Source organism: Lepidochelys olivacea (genome assembly GCF_965140295.1).
Source record: "Lepidochelys olivacea isolate rLepOli2 genome assembly, chromosome: 21".
Taxonomy (NCBI): Eukaryota; Metazoa; Chordata; order Testudines; family Cheloniidae; genus Lepidochelys; species Lepidochelys olivacea.
In genome coordinates, this window is record NC_140431.1 from 11846088 (window position 1) to 11864715 (window position 18628).

The window sequence follows — 18628 nt, forward strand, 5'->3', positions numbered from 1 at the left end:
CAAGCACTGTCTTATTGTGGCTGTTAAAGATCCCATTCACAAGACAAGAGGTGTTAGCTCCAGAATCCTAGCCGAATCCCAATTTGGGTAATTCCTCCTGCGGCTTCAATTTCAAATCCTCCAATGCACATTTATGGCCCTATTTAAATAATAATCTGATATAATCTTTTTTGCTTCCTCTTCTGAACTGATGTGCAGTGTTAAACAGTGGCTGCGTTCCAGATCAGTGGTAGCTGGTGAGGTGGTGAAGTCAAGTGATTCCTGAATGCTGTAAAACTTCTTTGTGGAGCACTGTGTATATTGTGCACATATATATTTACCATATTTAGTGGAAATCACAGATTTGATTTGTGTGGTGACTTCTGACTGACTAGTGCAAAATTTAATTGACACTAATGAATCTAGGGTAGGGGAGTGCAAAATTTACTTAATATGTTGATTCAGCAGTTTTCAGTAAGTAGTCATTGTAAATGAATGCTTCTGGGTGAAAGACACTATACAAATGTAAATCATCCGTACTTCCTTTGTGTTTGTCTTTTATTGGTTGTCTCAGGTGAGCATTTATACATCAGTATATCCTTGTCATTACTTGAAAAGGACCTTAAGAGAGTATGTACAGCACCTAGCACAATGGGTCATCAAGTTTAGTTGTAGTGTAAATAATAATGACTTTTATATGAAAGGAATGAGAGTACGACTGAACATGGACTAGATCATATTTCTGGAATGTGGTTATAACCTGGTTTAGACCTGTCCACACAGACAAGACCAAACGCCTGTTTTACCATGATCAGGCTGCTACTTAAGTATAGTGCTTAAACGCAGTCGATTTTGTAGTATGGATGGGGTCTAGTAGAAATGGAAGTAGACAGGAGAAAGAGTATGGGAGCCGAGACACTTGGGAAAAGTAGACAACACAAGAAGTCTGTATGTGCATTTCATCTCATCCCACTGTTACCCCTTACAGAAGGAGCAGGATGAGAAGACCAGTGCAGTGAAGGAGGAACTGAAGTACTGGCAGAAACTGCGGCACGATTTGGAGAGAGCACGGTTGCTCATTGAGCTGATCCGTAAGAGGGAGAAACTCAAACGGGAACAGGTAGGTAGATCCTGGGCCTTTCCTGCAGCCTCATGCGCCGCTCCACTTGCAGCTGGAGGAGGAATGGAAACACAGCAGCTTTTCTTAAATCTTTTTCTCTTTGCACAGGTACTGACCTTGAGAGGTGCTGAGCACCCACAACTCCCATTGAGGTCTGAGGGAGATACAGATGCTCAATACCTCTGCAAATCAGACCCTTGCTGACTTGCAGTGCTAGGGAGAGGCTGACTGACAGCACTGGGCAGAGTCAGGCACTGTGCTGTTAAGTGCTGGGCAAGCTTCTTTATGTAACTACCTATGCATTTGAATCATGGCATGCAACACCCCTGCTGTTTCTGTCCTGAGCATGGATCATATGCTTGTGGAACAGAAAATAGATCTTTTTTAATGTTTATTCCAGTATTTTGGTAACCGTCACACCAAGAATGATCCTAAATCCTCCTCCTCTCCATTTGGTAAGGGAAAGATTCCTAAGTCTTACCTTGAGGTGGGTTTTTTTTTGTGAGAGAGGCAGTTTTGAACTTAGACCACTTACTAAACTGGAAAGTTTTCTTTTGCCCTTGCAGTTTTTCAAGCTTATACCAGCCTGCGTGGTCAGATTTCTTTCACACTCTCCATCCTGGTCTCTGTATTATTTACTTTGCTTACAAGCTGGTCCAGTTGGGAATCCTTTCTCGTGACAGCTGACTGGACTCCATCCGTTTTTTGACTGAGATCTCCTGATGGTGCCAGCACTGGTTCATCCTATTTATGTTGTTCCTGACTTACAGGATTGGGGTTATTCTGCTGTGAATGCTGACATCCTTTGGGTGGGAGGGTAAAAAATCATTCCTTTGTTTGTTTCCTTTTGCTTTTGCTATCTTGATGTGTCTGTATCACAGGTAACTACATCCTAAACAGCTTAGTGAAATTCCAGTATAGTTTGGAAAGGAAAAGTTACCACGGAGAAACATATGTAGCTGGAACTGCTTCTCAGCCCAGCTTTTAGATGTATATAATATACATGCTTGGCAGCCCTAGCTAAGTTTGCCTCACATAAGTAGAAGTCCTTTCCCTAGACATTGAGTTGGTGATTTTAATACCATACAGGCGGATTGTAATATCATAGACCTTAAGAAATTAAAGGAGGAATACATTTTTTCGTTCAGTTCCATCGTCCTTGAAGTAGAAACACAGCCAGATCAGATCAGATCAATTGTCCATCTAGTCCATTATCCTGTCTCTGAAATCAACCAGTAGTAGATGCTTCAGAGGAAGGAGCAGGAAACCTTCTGATGGACAACTATTGAATAGCCTACCTCTAGAATCCTTCTAGTTAGTGATTGGCTTATGGCCGGAAACATGAGAGTTTATATCCCTTATAACTTATTTATTTTGTCTAATGTAACTCTGGATGTTGCTGTTCATAAAAAAATGCCTAAATCTTTTATCCTTTTTAAAAAAACTAATCCTGTTAATTGATCTTATATTTTGAGGCTGGGAATTCCATAGTTACTTTGTGGGGCATTAAAAGGTGTTCCCTGTTATCACTTTTACATGTGTTGCCTTTTAATTTCGTTGAGTTTCACCTTGTTCTAGTGTTATGAGATAGACTAACTAGGAGTGCCCCAGTTTACAAGGTTTAGTTCCCTGGTAGAGGATGTATCAGATATTAAACTTGGCCTGTAATTATTTTTGTTAAGACAGTAAGAAGGCAACTTCTTTCACTATATGACTCAGTATACTGCATGGTATTTTTGTTAATTTCTACATTACAAACGGAAGAAACAAGCACTTGATCAAACATGCTTCAGAAACGAGTTTAAAAAGGTCTGAGTTTGCCGTCAGTGAATGGAACTGGTTTAATTTAATTTAACGGAAGTAAGGGAAATACATTTTTGATAACTGCATGTGATTCCTTTCCACCATTCCCAGGTCAAAGTTCAACAAGCTGCTATGGAGTTACAGCTGACTCCTTTCAATGTGCTGCTTCGCACAACTTTGGACCTGCTGCAGGAGAAGGATCCGGCCCAGATTTTTGCAGAGCCTGTTAACCTGAATGAGGCAAGTATCTTTCCTATAAGCTGAGGGCACTGCTTTGAAGATGGGAGGAAGCTCACATGGTGTCATATGAGTGACCATGAATGGCAGGGGCAGGGCATTGTTTTGAGAGAGCTCAGACCGTCTTTGTCCTCAGTTTGCATGAGCTAAGGAATTTCTAAAGGAGGCTCACATGGGGTATCCTAGGCATTGTTTTCAGGAAGCTTACTTCAGCATCTCAGTCAAGTAATTTCATTCTGCAGAGCCGGGGCATGTCTGGCTCAACTGGGTGGAGTATGTGTGCATTGGTGACACTATCCCTTCTGCAGGTGGAAAGGACATTAAGAGTGCTTATGATGGATGCGCTCTGGTTGGCTAGTAAATGGTTTTTGTAATTGTACAGGTTTTATATGTTTAGGTTCCAGATTACCTGGAATTCATTTCCAATCCAATGGATTTTTCCACCATGAGGCGGAAGCTGGAGTCCCACCTGTACCGAACCTTGGATGAGTTTGAGGAAGACTTTAACCTTATAGTTACCAACTGCATGAGGTATAATGCTAAAGACACGATTTTCCACCGAGCAGCTGTCCGGCTGAGAGACCTTGGAGGAGCGATATTACGCCATGCGCGACGGCAGGCTGAAAACATTGGCTTTGACACTGATGTGGGGATTCACCTGCCCGAGTCACCCAAAACGGAAGACTTTTATCGCTTTTCTTGGGAGGATGGTGAGTTTCCCTGAGCTGTTTAGTTTTAGGATTGGCAAACAGTCCAGTAAAAGCCAGACTCCTAGATTCTGTGTGTAGGACCAGCCATCATTCTGACCATGTTACTTTGCTGGGGCTATAACTGTATCCACCATTTGAGGTGTAAGATTTGGGCACATCCGTCTACCTCTATAGGCACTTATATGGCTCCCATTATTGTAGGCTCTAAGGGCCAGATTTCAGATGAGCTTAACACCCACTTCCAGAGACAGGTTTTCAAACAATCTTAGCTCCTCTCTAGGGACTTAAATAAGTGTCCAGCTTCTCAAAAGAGCCCCATAGTGGGCTGAGCTCTTTTGAAAGTCTGCAATGCTGCAACGGGAGCTGCTGGTTGTTGAGCACTTTGGAAAAGCTGGCCCTGATTTGTGGGGGGGCTGGGCACTTGGAAATGTGGCCTTGATCTCTTTTGCAAATCCGGCTGTATGCATCTAACAATCACAAATTTATCCTCACAACACTCCCTGTGAGTCAGGGAAATGTTTTTAATCCCCATTTTACAGATGGGAAGCTGAGGCATGGAAAGATTAAGTGATTTGCCCAAGGTCGCACAGGAAGTTTGTGGTAGAGCCGGGTACTGAACCCAGCTCCCTTTAGTCCCAGACCACAAGACCACAGGCTCACTATTTGCTGTGGAATCCCTGTGCCATGGCTATACTGTAAATTGGGTATTTTTAAAGAGCCTTGAAAAGATGAATTCACACAGGTTTAGGCTGTCTTGTACTTTATATAATTGGCCCACCATTCCCCTCTCTCTACCGAGGTTGGGAGGCTGGTTTACTGGAATTTAAAATGTATGGGAAAGGTATTCCAGTGCATCTCACAGAGACATCAGTTGTAGGGCAGTTTATTGTAGGGACAATCCTGCACTGGCCAGCAGCTGGAATGTGAGGGTGTCTTCCATTTCTAATTTCTATGATTATTTTCAGTCCCAACTGCAGACAGCCCAGTCTAACCTCATTTCACCCTTCTCCTTGCACTGGACATAATGACCACATGCCTTCTCTCAACAAAGTCAATCTGGGTAGCCAAAGAATTGGCATGTTCTGAAGGAGTTGAGGTAGGGGGATGGGAGGAATTCTTTGTCAAGGGGACAGCATAGGTATGGTGATATTGTGACCCAGAATACAGAAAACACCATAGAAAGAGTCTTGTCACAGAGACCTTTATTCCTGGCACGCCCTGAACTTCTGATTGCTTCAGTTGTAGAAACCACCATGGGACGAATCTGCATCTCTGTAGCATTTGTTCCCAACCCCATGCAGTACGAAATAGCTTTGCTGAACTTAGTTCAGATTACTGCTTCCCATCCCTCCCATGGAGCTCTCTCTTTGTCTGTAATCTGCTTCCTAAAGGATGCATCCCTCTTGGAATCTGACCCTGAGAATTCTTCAGTCCTCTACCAGTGGCATAGCGTTTGCAAATAGCATTGATAAGAAGAATCATAGAATCATAGAAATGTAGGGCCTAGACCAGCCCTGACAGGTGTTTGTCTAACCAGTGCTTAAAAACCTCTAATGACAGGTATTCCACAACCTGCCTTGGAAGCCTGTTCCAGTGTTTAATTATCCTTATAGCTAGATGCATGGCTGTGGACTTGCAATGGTTGGTTTGGGTACAGTGGAATTTCCTCCTCCAAGGAACAGAGCGCCTTTCTTTCACTCTTCGAGTACACGAGATGTCAGCAATCACTTCTTAATATTGCTTCTCTTCTTGGTGCAGTGGACAATATTCTCCTCCCCGAGAATCGGGCTCACCTTTCCCTGGAGGCGCAATTGAAGGAATTGTTGGAGAAGCTGGACATGGTGAGCACCATGCGATCCAGCGGCGCCCGGACCCGACGCATCCGGCTCTTGAGACGTGAGATCAACTCCATCCGGCAAAAGCTGGCCCAGCAACAGAACAAGACCATGCCAAATGGAGAGCCTGTCTCGCGGGAGGAGGGTCTGGACAAAACGCTAAGGGGAGACCAGGACGATGACGGGGAGAAAGGTGAGAGGTTTCAGCCGGTCTCCAAGGGAAATGGAGAGCACTGCAGCCTGGGCAGGAAGGGAGACCTGTTGGGGATTGCAGAGGACTGACTAGATGATTGTATCATTCATCTGTGTGCTGGGAAAGTGCGTTTATTGTATTAGAAAGAGGTATGGGCCACATGTAATGAATTTTGAAAACTGGAGCAGGCTGTCCAAGGGATGTAGGGCATCAGAAACCTTCCTGATATTTCATGGCACTTTATCAATTGGCATAGGCCATGGATTTCTGCTGCCGGGATTGTATCTTTTGAGGGATTGGAATTGGGAATGTGGTTATGAGCCTTTCAGGAAAGGTTGGAAGAGTATGAAAGGAGAGGTTGGAGGAGTATGTCACAGGTTGGGTTTCACTGCACCTCTGCCCCCTCCCATGGTCTGCTCAAGGGATGTTCCTTTAGGTCTCAGATCTCCAGCCATCATTGCTGTATGGGGGGGGACCCCGGTCCGTCTCTCTCCGGGCTGGGGATTTAGGCTTGCAGTCCCCCTGTTACTCTCTATGGCTATCCCAGCAGGTCTGACCGTAGTTCAACACCTGTGGTTTGTGCTCTCCCAGGGACTCTGACAGCGTTACCATTGACTAGCTCGCTTTCACAAAGCATAGTACCTTTATTTTAAGACAAAAGCAATTGAGAGAAAACAGATCATAAAACAATACAGTCTACACTCATGTTATGCTTACCAGGTGTAGCCTGTCTTCCAGATGGAGCCCTGGTAGGTTCCCAAAGTCCTTCATACCTTTCCAGCGGAGTTTTACCCTCTTGGTTACAGTTTCATGTCAGTTCGAGGTTCAAAATGAGGCACTCTGGCTCAGTTCAGTCTCCTCCTTTATACCAAAAGCCCTTTTTTTGGTCTGCTGCCCTCTCGAACCTGGCCTGAACCAGTCTATGCAATTCCTCCCTGGGGTGGTACTTCTCTGGAGTTACTTGTTACTGGATTTGCAGTAATTACCTCCCTCTGTTCCTAGTCCCTGGAGGAAGCTTGATAACCCTCCCCCCATGGAGCTTAAATACAATCCCTCGCTCACAAAAATACATATAACATTTATAGAGGCACAAGTTTATGAATAATCCCTGTGCCTACAGTGTCTGGCATATCTCTAAATAATAGTCTTTAGAAGTTTCTACACTTCCAATGTCTCACATCTGTCACTCCCCTGCTTTGCTGTGTCTTACTGTCTGAGGTTATTCTTTCATACGTTGGAAATAAAATACCCAGACAGTGGCCGTAGAGATATGAGGCATGCAACTGACATGGCAGCTGGATCTAGTGTGGAAGAAGATGGACTTGCTCTCCATCTGGGGACACTACTTCTGACCTGTATCTTTATCGGGGTGCCTTCCGTAAGGGAGAATGACAGGCGTCTGTTATCACTTGAGCCCACGGCTTTCCTGCCGCCATAGGAAAGGGGTAGAGTTGCTATCAGTATTTTTGGGAATAACACTTTCTAAAATGTTCAAGCAGGTTCTTTCTTTCTTTCTTTCTTTAGCAGATGACACCAAGCCCCCACATCCCCCCACCCTGGAGCCCACGGGACCCGCACCATCCCTGTCTGAGCTGGACTCTCTGCAGGACCCTCCAACGCTCAAACCCATCAGTGAAAGCAAGTCCTTGAACAGACTGCAGAAGCGGATGAAATCGGAGGGCGAGCTCTTCGATAAGAAGGCACTACAGAGGGAGAGCCATGCTTTCCAGCGCTTGCTCAGTGACAATGGGCTGAACGGACTGGCCCTTCAGGCCATGGACGCTCCTGCCAGCCCCCCGTTCAGTGGTGTGGGCAGGCGTACGTCTGTCCTTTTTAAAAAAGCTAAGAATGGGGTGAAGCTGCAGAGGGGCCTGGACTGCCCCCTGGAGAACGGAGAGGATCACAGCCAGAGCGGACAGCTTTCCCCCTCCAGCGCGGAGGGCGAACGACAAGCCCGGAAACGGCTGCGGAGTGGGAGCTGCAGCGCGAGTGATGGCGAGAAATCCCCCAGGCAGTCAGGAGAGACAGGTGACTCCTCTGGGCTTTTCTTCCTCTGGTGTCTGGAGCTAGACTGGGCAGGGCTGCCTGGTCACCACTCTCTTGGCCAGCTGGCACAGCTACCTTTGTAAAGATGGTCTCCAAACTTCCATCGGGTCAACTGCTTCCTTTAGTCACTTGCAAAGGGGTTGTTGAACTGGTTGGTGGGCATCGTAGGACTCCAGTGCTAAATAAATAAGGGAAAACTCTGATTAGGTAGGACTCTACCCAGAGGAATTGCACTCCGGCAGGCAGCCGAGAAGTGGTGGTGGGGTAATAACATGACAGAGTGGCTTGCAAGTGTGCAAGCGTCCCCTTTACTCAACAAAGGCTGCATCTCTTCTTGCACTTCCCAATGAGCCTGGCACTAATATCGCAGCAGGTGATTTGTTTACTTTTGAACGCAGTGCTTCTTAGAAGTGTCGGGTTGACACTCCTGGAGAGTGAAGTCCCCAGTAGTGGCTTAGGATTGCATGTTTTCCTGCACTGCCCTCTGCCTTAAAAGCCGAACATGGACGGACCCCCTAGGGTAGAGAGTTCCCTACCACAGCGATGACTTGTTTAGGCCCTGGCATCTCTGCAAGGTGCCTACTGGGAGAACATGATGGGCTAGGGGTCCCTATAGGTTTAGGGGCCTCTGCTCTCCACAGCATGGTATCTGGCATTGGATGAGACATTATTACGTTACTCTTCATTTTAATTAAATTTACAGATGGTCCCAACTGACAAAAACTGGCAAGAAGAGAAAAATAAGAAGGGCCCTTTTAGAGGTTCAAAATGTGGGTAGGAAATACTAAATTAGATCAAATTTAGGATGCTGCCAAGTGTGCGGGAACACCTGAGTGAAAACAATTCAAAGCAGAAATAATGACTGACAGGAGGAAACCTGGAAAGAGATCAGACTGCAAATAAAGTCAATGTGATTTTGGGCTGCATATTCAGAAGCATCACAGGGCAGAGAGATAAGAGTAACCTCTGTTTGTAAGACTTTAGTGAGCTCACACCTGGAATATTGCAATCATTCAAGGACATCTCACAGCCAGAAAGACGTTAACAAATTGGAGCGAGTTTAGAGAAAAGTAATCAGAATGGTGGAATTGACTTATCAGGAAAGATTAAAAGAAATGAGTTGAGTACAGTTTGTCTAAGCAGTGACTCCTTGTTGGGGCACACATGAGAACCATCTACAGATACTTAAAGGACAGAGAAAAAGATTTAAAACTGTCCAAGGTGGGTTAAGGTTTAGCTAAGAGTAAGAGGATGAAATTAAGAAAGAAGAGAAAGTGAGGTAGGATATCAGGACGTTCACTGCTGAACGGGCATTTACTTCTTTTTCCTAGGAGCTGAAATGTTGCTTTTTAGATCCAGTCCCTTCCCCAACTTCAAAACTGGCTGATTTATCTTAATGTTGGGAGTGTGAGTAGCGTACAGGGTTTGCATTACTGCTGAAGCGTATAGGTCAGCATGACCTGTGTTACTAGAACCAGATGTCTCCCGGAAATGTGTTTCTTGTGGCTCAGAGATTGTAGTGACACTGACACAGGCATACGGGTGATCAACTCTGAAGTGTCCCATTTGTTCCTGTTAGAATTCTGACAGCCTGGTTGGAAACTTGTGTGACCTGGTACCTAGAGCCAGATGCAGTCCAGGTGAAGTCTATGGAGTTGCACCTGCTAACACCAGTACTGAATTTTGCTTCTGGTATCCATGGAATGCATCTCTTATGATGGTGCTCAGCCTCGGAGGGGAACTGTAAGCCCTCACTGGCCATTCACTTTAGGTGTGTCCCTGTCTGTTCTTTGGAGTTTGTGTCTCCTTGTGTCACCATTAAATTAGGCTTGAATAAAGACTGGGAAGGGATCGGTCATTACACAAAGTAAAACTATTTCCCCATGCTTATTTTCCCCCCTACTGTTACTCACACCTTCTTGTCAACTGTTGGAAATGGGCCATCCTGATTATCACTACAAAAGGTTTTTTTTCTCCTGCTGATAATAGCTCACCTTACCTGATTACTCTCATTATAGTTGGTATGGCAACACCCATTTTTTCATGTTCTCTATGTGTATATATATCTTCCTACTGTATTTTCCGCTGCGTGCATCTGATGAAGTGGGTTTTAGCCCACGAAAGCTTATGCTCAAATAAATTTGTTAGTCTCTAAGGTGCCACAAGGACTCCTCGTTCTTTTTGCTGATACAGACTAACACAGCTACCACTCTGAAACCTATGGTTTCATCTGTAAGCTGAAAGATGATCCTACATTTGTGTTTATTTATCAGAGAACACCACGTCCCTGCAATGCGGGTTGTGTTTTGTAGAGTTGATAAATTCTGTAATTGTATAGAATGAAAAACCGGGCAGCTTAGGGAGTGTTTCCAACTTCGGATATTAGAGTTCAGAGGAATAAGTTTAAATATTCCATTTCATTGTTAAAGTGACATTTGAAATGGCCTGAGAGAAAGATGGTAGAGGGAGATTTCGTCTACCTGTGGAGAATTTGCTTCCTTACTCTCTAGCTTATTCAAGTGAACTATGCACTGGAAATCCAGAAATCCAAGGTAGCAGGTTTTATCGAAGGTGACATTTTCTAGATCTCAGATTTGGTTTTCTAGCAAAAAAACCCCACAATTATCCTTGTGGTTGTTAGTTGTAGCCAGAATGAGTTACCATCAGTGTTCCAGCAGATATGACACCAGACTGGGAGTCAGGATTCTGGGGTTCAGTTCCCAGCTCTGCCACTGACTTTCTGTGTGAAAGTGAGCAAACTACTTTGCCTCTCTCTGCCTCCGTTTCCCCATCCTTAAAGTGGGGTAATATTGCTCAATCACCTTTGTAAAGCACCATAAGACTGATGGGCAAGCTGTTGATCTGAGCTTGAAAATCCTGGGTGCATTGACTAATTGGCACATGTGACAGCCTGATGCTAAAACTGGACTCTTGCTCATTTTCTTTTCAGACAGCCCCAGAAGAAGCAGATGATTTGTTTGCCTCAGCTCTCCTCTGATTCCGCTTTGCTAGTTGTACCCCACGCTGGTCTTCTGTAGGGGACTCCTTTGTATGAAATGTGGGGGTACTGCTGCTTTACAAGGGAACAGAGGCGAGAGGCCCTGTTTTCACTTTTAGCCTTGGGTCAGACTCAGCAGTCAATCAGTGCTCCCAGGATTTGCGTGTGTCATTCTTCAACCTGTCTAGTGGTCAGTAAATAAAGCACTTCATTTATCCAGAACAGGTGTTTGGTTGTCCAGACAAGAGGCCTTGCCTCCAGTAATCCCAGTGAGTTACAGACGAGCAGGTGCTGGGGAGAGGGAAGGTGGGCAAGAAGTGCTCTCTCATCAACAGTTAGAAACTGATCGGAGAAATGTACCAGTGAGTACGGTGACCACGACCCCTTGTTTGAAGCTAAACCATTGTTCCAAATAGTTAAGGAAAAATGCCGTTTTAGTAGATACCTGTTGGCTGTTGCTGGGTCTGGGGAACTGAGTTTAGCATTCACTTTGCTGTTAAATAAGATATTTTTAAAAAAAAGAGTGGTGGGAATATCTGGCTATCGGTATGATTCGCAGGGTCTAGAGCATTAGGGTGACAGCTCCTGAGCAGGTTGTGGTGTCTCTGGGGCTCCCCCTTCAAGCATCCTTGGGTCCTGGAGAGGCAAACCAGGCCTTTAGGCTGATTCTTTTGTGTCTTCTCAGCAGGAGTGACCAACGGCTTTGGGAAACATACGGAAAGCGGGTCTGACTCGGAGTGCAGCTCTGGCCTTGGCAGTGGGCTGGCATTTGAAGCCTGTAGGTAAGTCCCCTTCGCTGAGCCCTTCCTCAGAATACGTACTGTCTACACACGAACACGAAGCTGGGGTGTAAATCTACCCCATACTAGCTTGCCGTGCACCAAATGTCTGCATGGACCCCACTGCTGCGTGCTAAATGTTCCGTAGGGTGGTTTGATCTATCCCGCTTAGAAATTGAAATGGATCAAAGTGCTCTAGGGACTGACTGCACTGTCAGTGTGAAGCAGTAGGGTCCACACAGACACTTAGTGCGTGGTAGATTGGCACCCCAGCTTTTTGCGAACTAAACGTTAGTGTAAGTCAGTCCTATATGTTCTTACTGAGTTTCCTTGCCCTTCTCTCTAAGGCAACTTCACCATGTGAAATCCTGTTCAAATTGTTTCTTAACTTCTGTATTAATGTTGGGGCTGAGAGCCAAAAGCCTCCTGCGTCTCCACCCTTTACACTCCAGATATACTTCTCAAGCCAGTTCATAGATCCCAAGACAGCGTTTGATGTTTTAGATGTACTGATGTATAGTAGACTCATGTCACCTGATATGCATGTACATGCTCTAGCCGCTTTTACACAGGTATATCCATTACCAGAGAGCCAAAGTTGGGGAAACATAGGTCCCACCTGGTCAGCCCAACCCTCATGAGGTGAAGATGCGCTCCTATCTCTTACCAGCACTGCTGCTCTCTTTCTTCAGAAGTGCTTAGAAGATGTTCTCTTTTCCATTCTGGGCACCTCAGGCAGGACTGACTCGTCTGTAAACTGACCACCCAACCTCCCTTTTTGGCTGAAAAAGTTGACATAGACACAAGTATATATGATATGATTGATATTACTGTTCTGTTTTGGGAGTCTGACCATAGATTCTGTCTGTCACACCGCCCTGCTCACAATTTGAGCACCTCACAGTCATTGATAGATTTTTCCCTCACAACACCCTTGTGAGGTAGGAAGGTAGTGTTCCCATTTTACAGATGGGGAACTGAGAGAGGCTAGATAAGTGTCTTGCCCCAGGTCACACAATTGGTCTGTGTCAGAGCAAAGAATTGAACCCAGGTCTTGTGAGTCCCAGCCCAGAGCCCTAATCACTTTTTCAGGTTGGTGACTTCCTCATTTGAAGTGTAACGTTTTCAGGTAGCAATGATAATGGTGATTATCCAGATCATGCTTGACCTTGAAGGAGGAGATGTGTGAGTGGCGAAGCGAGATTTCCTTTGTTTTAGATTTAATAAAATTTTCTATATCCTCAACATCTCACAACCCCCGATTGTCTTATGTGACACCTTTGGGATCATAACCCACCAGCTGAGAAACACTGCACTAGGCCATCCTTCCTTCCTAAGAAAATACTCATTTAGCCATGCAAGGCTCCGATCCTGCAATTTTATTTGGTCTCTAAGGGCATAAGACTCTCCCCACAAACATGCCTTTTCAGAACTGGGGCTACAATTTAAAACTGATCATGATGGTTTTCCCTTAATAAACTATTCCACTGAGGCACAGAGTCACAGGAACATTTTTAGGATGCAAACTTTGCGCTAGGAGCTACATCGTGTTCCAAAATGTTACCTGTCAACAGATACCTATAATTTTGCTGTTGTAGCTAAGATTTGATTTGTGTTTCAACTATGAACCTGTGTTTAGAGGCGTACAGCTTGTCAACAGAAATTAATTCTGGTCTGAAATTAACATAACCCATTTGAACCCAAGAGCAAACTCGGTCTGGATTTATACATTTCTTTTTTAATAAAAAAGATTCTGAAAAGCAAATTCACACAAATTTCTTAAAAAAAGAAAAGGAGGACTTGTGGCACCTTAGAGACTAACCAATTTATTAGAGCATAAGCTTTCGTGAGCTACAGCTCACTTCCTCAGATGCATATGCATCTGAGGAAGTGAGCTGTAGCTCACGAAAGCTTATGCTCTAATAAATTGGTTAGTCTCTAAGGTGCCACAAGTCCTCCTTTTCTTTTTGCGAATACAGACTAACACGGCTGTTACTCTGAAACAAATTTCTTAGATGCTCTTGTAACTCACAAATAGGATTGTTTTTAAAGCCCAATTTTGCAGAAAGATAGTCCACAGTACTCACTGATCTTTTGAATTTCTTTGGCAAATATTTCGGAAGGTCTGAGGGAGCAAGCTGTAAAAACAGTCTATAGCCTATGAGCAGAATGTTAGCCATCCCTCTCCCCGCCCCGTCACCACTGCTTATAGGCTGGATTGTGCCCTATCCTCACATGACTGCATTGGAAGGAACACAAAGACACTTTCCTGCACACACACCATGTGTGGCAGGTTAGGGCTGGCCACAATTTCAGGGAGCTTGCGGATTGCTTCTGACTTCCATCCCTGCAGGAGCAAAAGGACAAGGAGGGTAGAGGCTTAGCAAAGTAATGGGTCCATCCATGAGGGTGGTATTAAGGGGGTGTCATAAATATAAAGGGAAGGGTAAACCCCTTTAAAATCCCTCCCGGCCAGAGAAAAAATCCTCTCACCTGTAAAGGGTTAAGAAGCTAAAGGTAACCTTGCTGGCACCTGACCAAAATGACCAATGAGGAGACAAGATACTTTCAAAAGCTGGGAGGAGGGAGAGAAACAAAGGGTCTGTGTCTGTCTGTATGCTGCTTTTGCCGGGGATAGACCAGGAATGGAGTCTTAGAACTTTAGTAAGTAATCTAGCTAGGTATGTGTTAGATTATGATTTCTTTAAATGGCTGAGAAAAGAACTGTGCTGAATAGAATGACTATTCCTGTCTGTGTGTCTTTTTTGTAACTTAAGGTTTTGCCTAGAGGGATTCTCTATGTTTTGAATCTAATTACCCTGTAAGGTATCTACCATCCTGATTTTACAGAGGGGATTTCTTTACTTCTATTAAAAGTCTTGTAAGAAAACTGAATGCTTTTTCATTGTTCTCAGATCCAAGGGTTTGGGTCTGTGGTCACCCATGCAAATTGGTGAGGATTTTTACCAAACGTTTCCCAGGAAGTGGGGTGCCAGGGTTGGGAGGATTTTGGGGGGAAAGACGTGTCCAAACTACGTTTCCCAGTAAACCCAGTTAGAGTTTGGTGGTGGCAGTGGAGATCCAGGGACAAGGGATAAAATTAATTTGTACCTTGGGGAAGTTTTAACCTAAGCTGGTGAAAGTAAGCTTAGGAGGTTTTCATGCAGGTCCCCACATCTGTACCCTAGAGTTCAGAGTTGGGGAGGAACCTTGACAGGGGGTGTAGTGAGTTACTTCCCACGGCAGATCATAGAATTTTATTGTAGGACTGAAAGGTACCTCGAGAGGTCTTCTAGTCCAGTCCCCTGCACTCATGGCAGGACTAAGTATTATCTAGACCATCCCTGACAGGTGTTTGTCTAACCTGCTCTTAAAAAGCTCCAATGACAGAGATTCCACAACCTCCTTGGGCAATTTATTCCAGTGCTTAACTACCCTGACAGTTAGGAAGTTTTTCCCAACGTCCAGCCTAAACTGCCCTTGCTGCTATTTAAGCCCATTGCTTCTTGTCCTATCCTCGGACGTTAACAAGAAAAATTTATCTTCCTCCTCCTTGTAAAAACCTTTTATGTATTTGAAAACTGTTATCATGTCCCCTCTCAGTCTTCTTTTCTCCTGACTAAACAAACCCAATTTTTCGATCTTCCCTCATAGGTCATGTTTTCGAGACCTTTAATAATTTTTGTTTCTGTTCTCTAGACTTTCTCTACTTTGTCCACATCTTTCCTGAAATGTGGTGCCCGGAACTGGACACAATACTCCAGTTGAGGCCTAAGCAGAAGAAGAATTACTTCTTGCGTCTTGCTTACAAAACTCCTGCTAATGCATCCCAGAATGACGTTTGCTTTTTTTGCAAGTGTTGACTGCTGACTCGTATTTAGCTTGTGATCCACTATGACCCCCAGCTCCCTTTCCTCAATACTCCATCGTAGGAAGTCATTTCCCATTTTGTATGTGTGCAACTGATAGTTCTTTCCTAAGTGGACTACTTTGCATTTGTCCTTAATGAATTTCATCCTATTTAATTCAGATCATTTCTATAGTTTGTCCAGATCATTTTGAATTTTAATCCTATCCTCCAAAGCACTTGCAACAACTCGTCTGCAAACTTTAGAAGTGTATTCTCTATACCAGTGGTTCTCAAAGCCAGTCCGCCGCTTGTTCAGGGAAAGCCCCTGGCGGGCCGGACCAGTCTGTTTATCTGCCGCTTCCGCAGGTTCGGCCCTTCGCGGCTCCCACTGGCCACGGTTCACCACTCCAGGCCAATGGGGGCTGCAGGAAGTGATGCGGGCCAAGAGACATGCTGGCCGCCCTTCCCGCAGCGGTAAACAAACCGGTCCTGCCCACCAGGGGCTTTCCCTGAACAAGCGGCGGACTGGCTTTGAGAACCACTGCTCTATACCATTATCTAAATCATTGATGAAGTTATTGAACAGAACCAGATCCAGAACTGATCGCTGCGGGACCCCACTTCATATGCCCTTCCAGCTTGACTGAACCACTGATAACTACTGTCTGGGAACGGTTTTCCAACCAGTTTTGCACCCACCTTATAGTAGCTCCATCTAGGTTGTATTTCCCTAGTTTGTTTATGAGAAGGTCATGCGAGATAGTATCAAAAGCCTTACTAAAGTCAAGATAGACCACATCTACTGCTTCCCCCCATCTACAAGGCTTGTTACCCTGTCAAAGAAAGCTATCAGATTGGTTTGACGTGATTCATTCTCGACAAAGCCATGCTGTTACTTATCACCTTATTATCTTCCAGGTGTTTGCAAATTCATTGCTTAATTATTTGCTCCATTATCTTTCTGGGTACTGAAGTTAAACTGACTGGTCTATTCCCCGGGTTGTTCTTATTCTCCTTTTTATAGATGGGCGCTATAGTTGCCCTTTTCCATTCCTCTGGAATCTCTCCTGTCTTCCATGACTTTTTGAAGATAATTGCTAATGGCTCAGATATCTCCTCAGTCAGCTCCTTGAATATTCTAGGACATATTTCATCAGGCCCTGGTGACTTGAAGACATCTAACTTGTCTAAGTAATTTTTAACTTGTTCTTTCCCTATTTTATCCTCTGATCCTACCTCACTTTCACTGTGTTAGACGTTCGATCGCTATTAAACTTTTTTGGAGAAAACTGAAACAAAAAAGTCATTCAGCACTTCTGCCATTTCCGCATTTTCTGTTATTGCTTCCCCCCCCCCACCTCCCCTTTCTGAGTAACCGGCCTACCCTGTCTTTGGTCTTCCTCTTGCTTCTAGTGTATTTGTAGAATGTGTTCTTGTTACCCTTTTTATCTCTAGCTAGTTAAATCTTGGTTTGTGCCTTGGCTTTTCTATTTTTGATCCTGCATACATGTGTTATTTGTTTATATTTATCCTTTGTAATTTGACCTAGGTTCCACTTTTTATAGGACTCTTTTTTGAGTTTCAGATCATTAAAGGATAAGCCAGCGTGGTCTCTTGCCAGACTTCCTATCTTTCCTACGCAGTGGGATAGTTTGCTCTTGTGCCATTGCTAATATCTCTTTGAAAAACTGCCAACTCTCTTGAACTGTTTTTCCCCTTAGACTAGCTTCCCATGGGATCTCATCTACCAACTCCCTGAGTTTACTAAAGTCTGCCTTCTTGAAATCCATTATCTTTACAGGACTGTTTTCCCTCCTACCATTCCTTAGAATTATGAACTCTATCATTTCATGATCACTTTCATCCAAGCTGCCTTCCACTTTCAGATTTTCAGCCATGTCCTCCCCATGTGTCAAATTCAAATCTAGAACAGCCTCTCCCCTAGTAGCTTTCTCCACCTTCAGAAACAAAAAATTGTCTCTCATACATTCCAAGAACTTGTTGGTTAATTGGTGCCCTGCTGTGTTATTTTCCCAACAGATGTCTGGGTAGTTGAAGTCCCCCATCACCACCAGGTCCTGTGCTTTGGATGATTCTGTTAGTTGTTTCAAAAAGCCTCATCCACCTCTTCTTCCTGTAGTAGACCCCTACCATGACATCACCCTTGTTTTATACACCTTTTATCCTTACCCAGAGACCTTCCACAAGTCTATCTCCTATTGCCATCTCAACCGCAGTCCAAGTGTATAAGGCAACATCTCCTGCCTTATTTCCCTGCCTGTCCTTCCTGAGCAAGCTGTACCCTTCTATCCGAATAGTCCAGTCATTTGTATTATCCCACCAAGTCTCTGTGATGCCAATTATGTCATAGTTGTGTTTATTCACTAGCATTTCTAATTCTTCCTGTTATTTCCCCATACTTCTAGTTCTTCCTGCTTATTCCCCATACTTCTCAGATGTTGAGGGTTGCTGGGTGTCTGGTTTTTGACCAGAATGCCCGGTCGAAAAGGGACCCCGGTGACTCCAGTCAGCACCACTGCCTGGGTTGTTAAAAGTCCAGTTGGCAGTGCAGCAGGGCTAAGGCAGGCTCCCTGCCTGTCATGGCTCTGCATGGCTCCCAGAAGCAGCAGCACGGCCCCCTTCCGACTCCTCGGCGTAGGGGCAGCCAGGGGGTCCGCGCAGTGCCCCCGCCCCAAGTGCCAGCTCTACGGCTCCCATTGGCCAGGAACCACAGCCAATGGAAGCTGTGGGGGCGGTGCCTGAGGATGGGGCAGTGCGCAGAGCCGCCTGGCCACCTCTCCATGTAGGAGCCAGAGGGGGGACATGCTGCTGCTTCTGGGAGCTGCCTGAGGTAAGCGCCGCCTGGAGTCTGCACCCCTGACACACACACACACACTCCCCAACCCCCTGCTGCAGCTCTGATCCCTCTCCTGCCCTCCAAACCCCTTGGTCCCAGCCAGGAGCACCTTCCAAACCCCTCATCCCCCGGCCCACCCCAGAGCCTGCATCCGAAGCTGGAGCCCTCACACCCCCTGCACTCCTGCCCCAGCCTGGATCCCCCTCCTGCACCCTGAACCC

General features: G+C 45.1%; 1 protein-coding gene across 7 annotated transcripts in view; it reads left to right on the plus strand.

Moving 5' to 3' along the window:
• Positions 1 to 18628, plus strand: part of BRPF3 (bromodomain and PHD finger containing 3) — a 48178-nt gene that overhangs the window by 17170 nt on the left and 12380 nt on the right. For 2 of the 7 annotated variants that reach the window (XM_084611098.1, XM_084611101.1), the window contains exons 4-9: positions 968 to 1099; positions 3014 to 3142; positions 3537 to 3849; positions 5608 to 5877; positions 7405 to 7905; positions 11607 to 11703. In XM_084611098.1, the coding sequence (XP_084467224.1) occupies positions 968 to 1099; positions 3014 to 3142; positions 3537 to 3849; positions 5608 to 5877; positions 7405 to 7905; positions 11607 to 11703 (1442 nt within the window). Of the gene's footprint in view, positions 1 to 967; positions 1100 to 3013; positions 3143 to 3536; positions 3850 to 5607; positions 5878 to 7401; positions 7906 to 11606; positions 11704 to 18628 lie in introns of all 7 variants that reach the window. The other 5 variants (XM_084611096.1, XM_084611099.1, XM_084611097.1 and 2 more) reach the window with 3 other exon arrangements.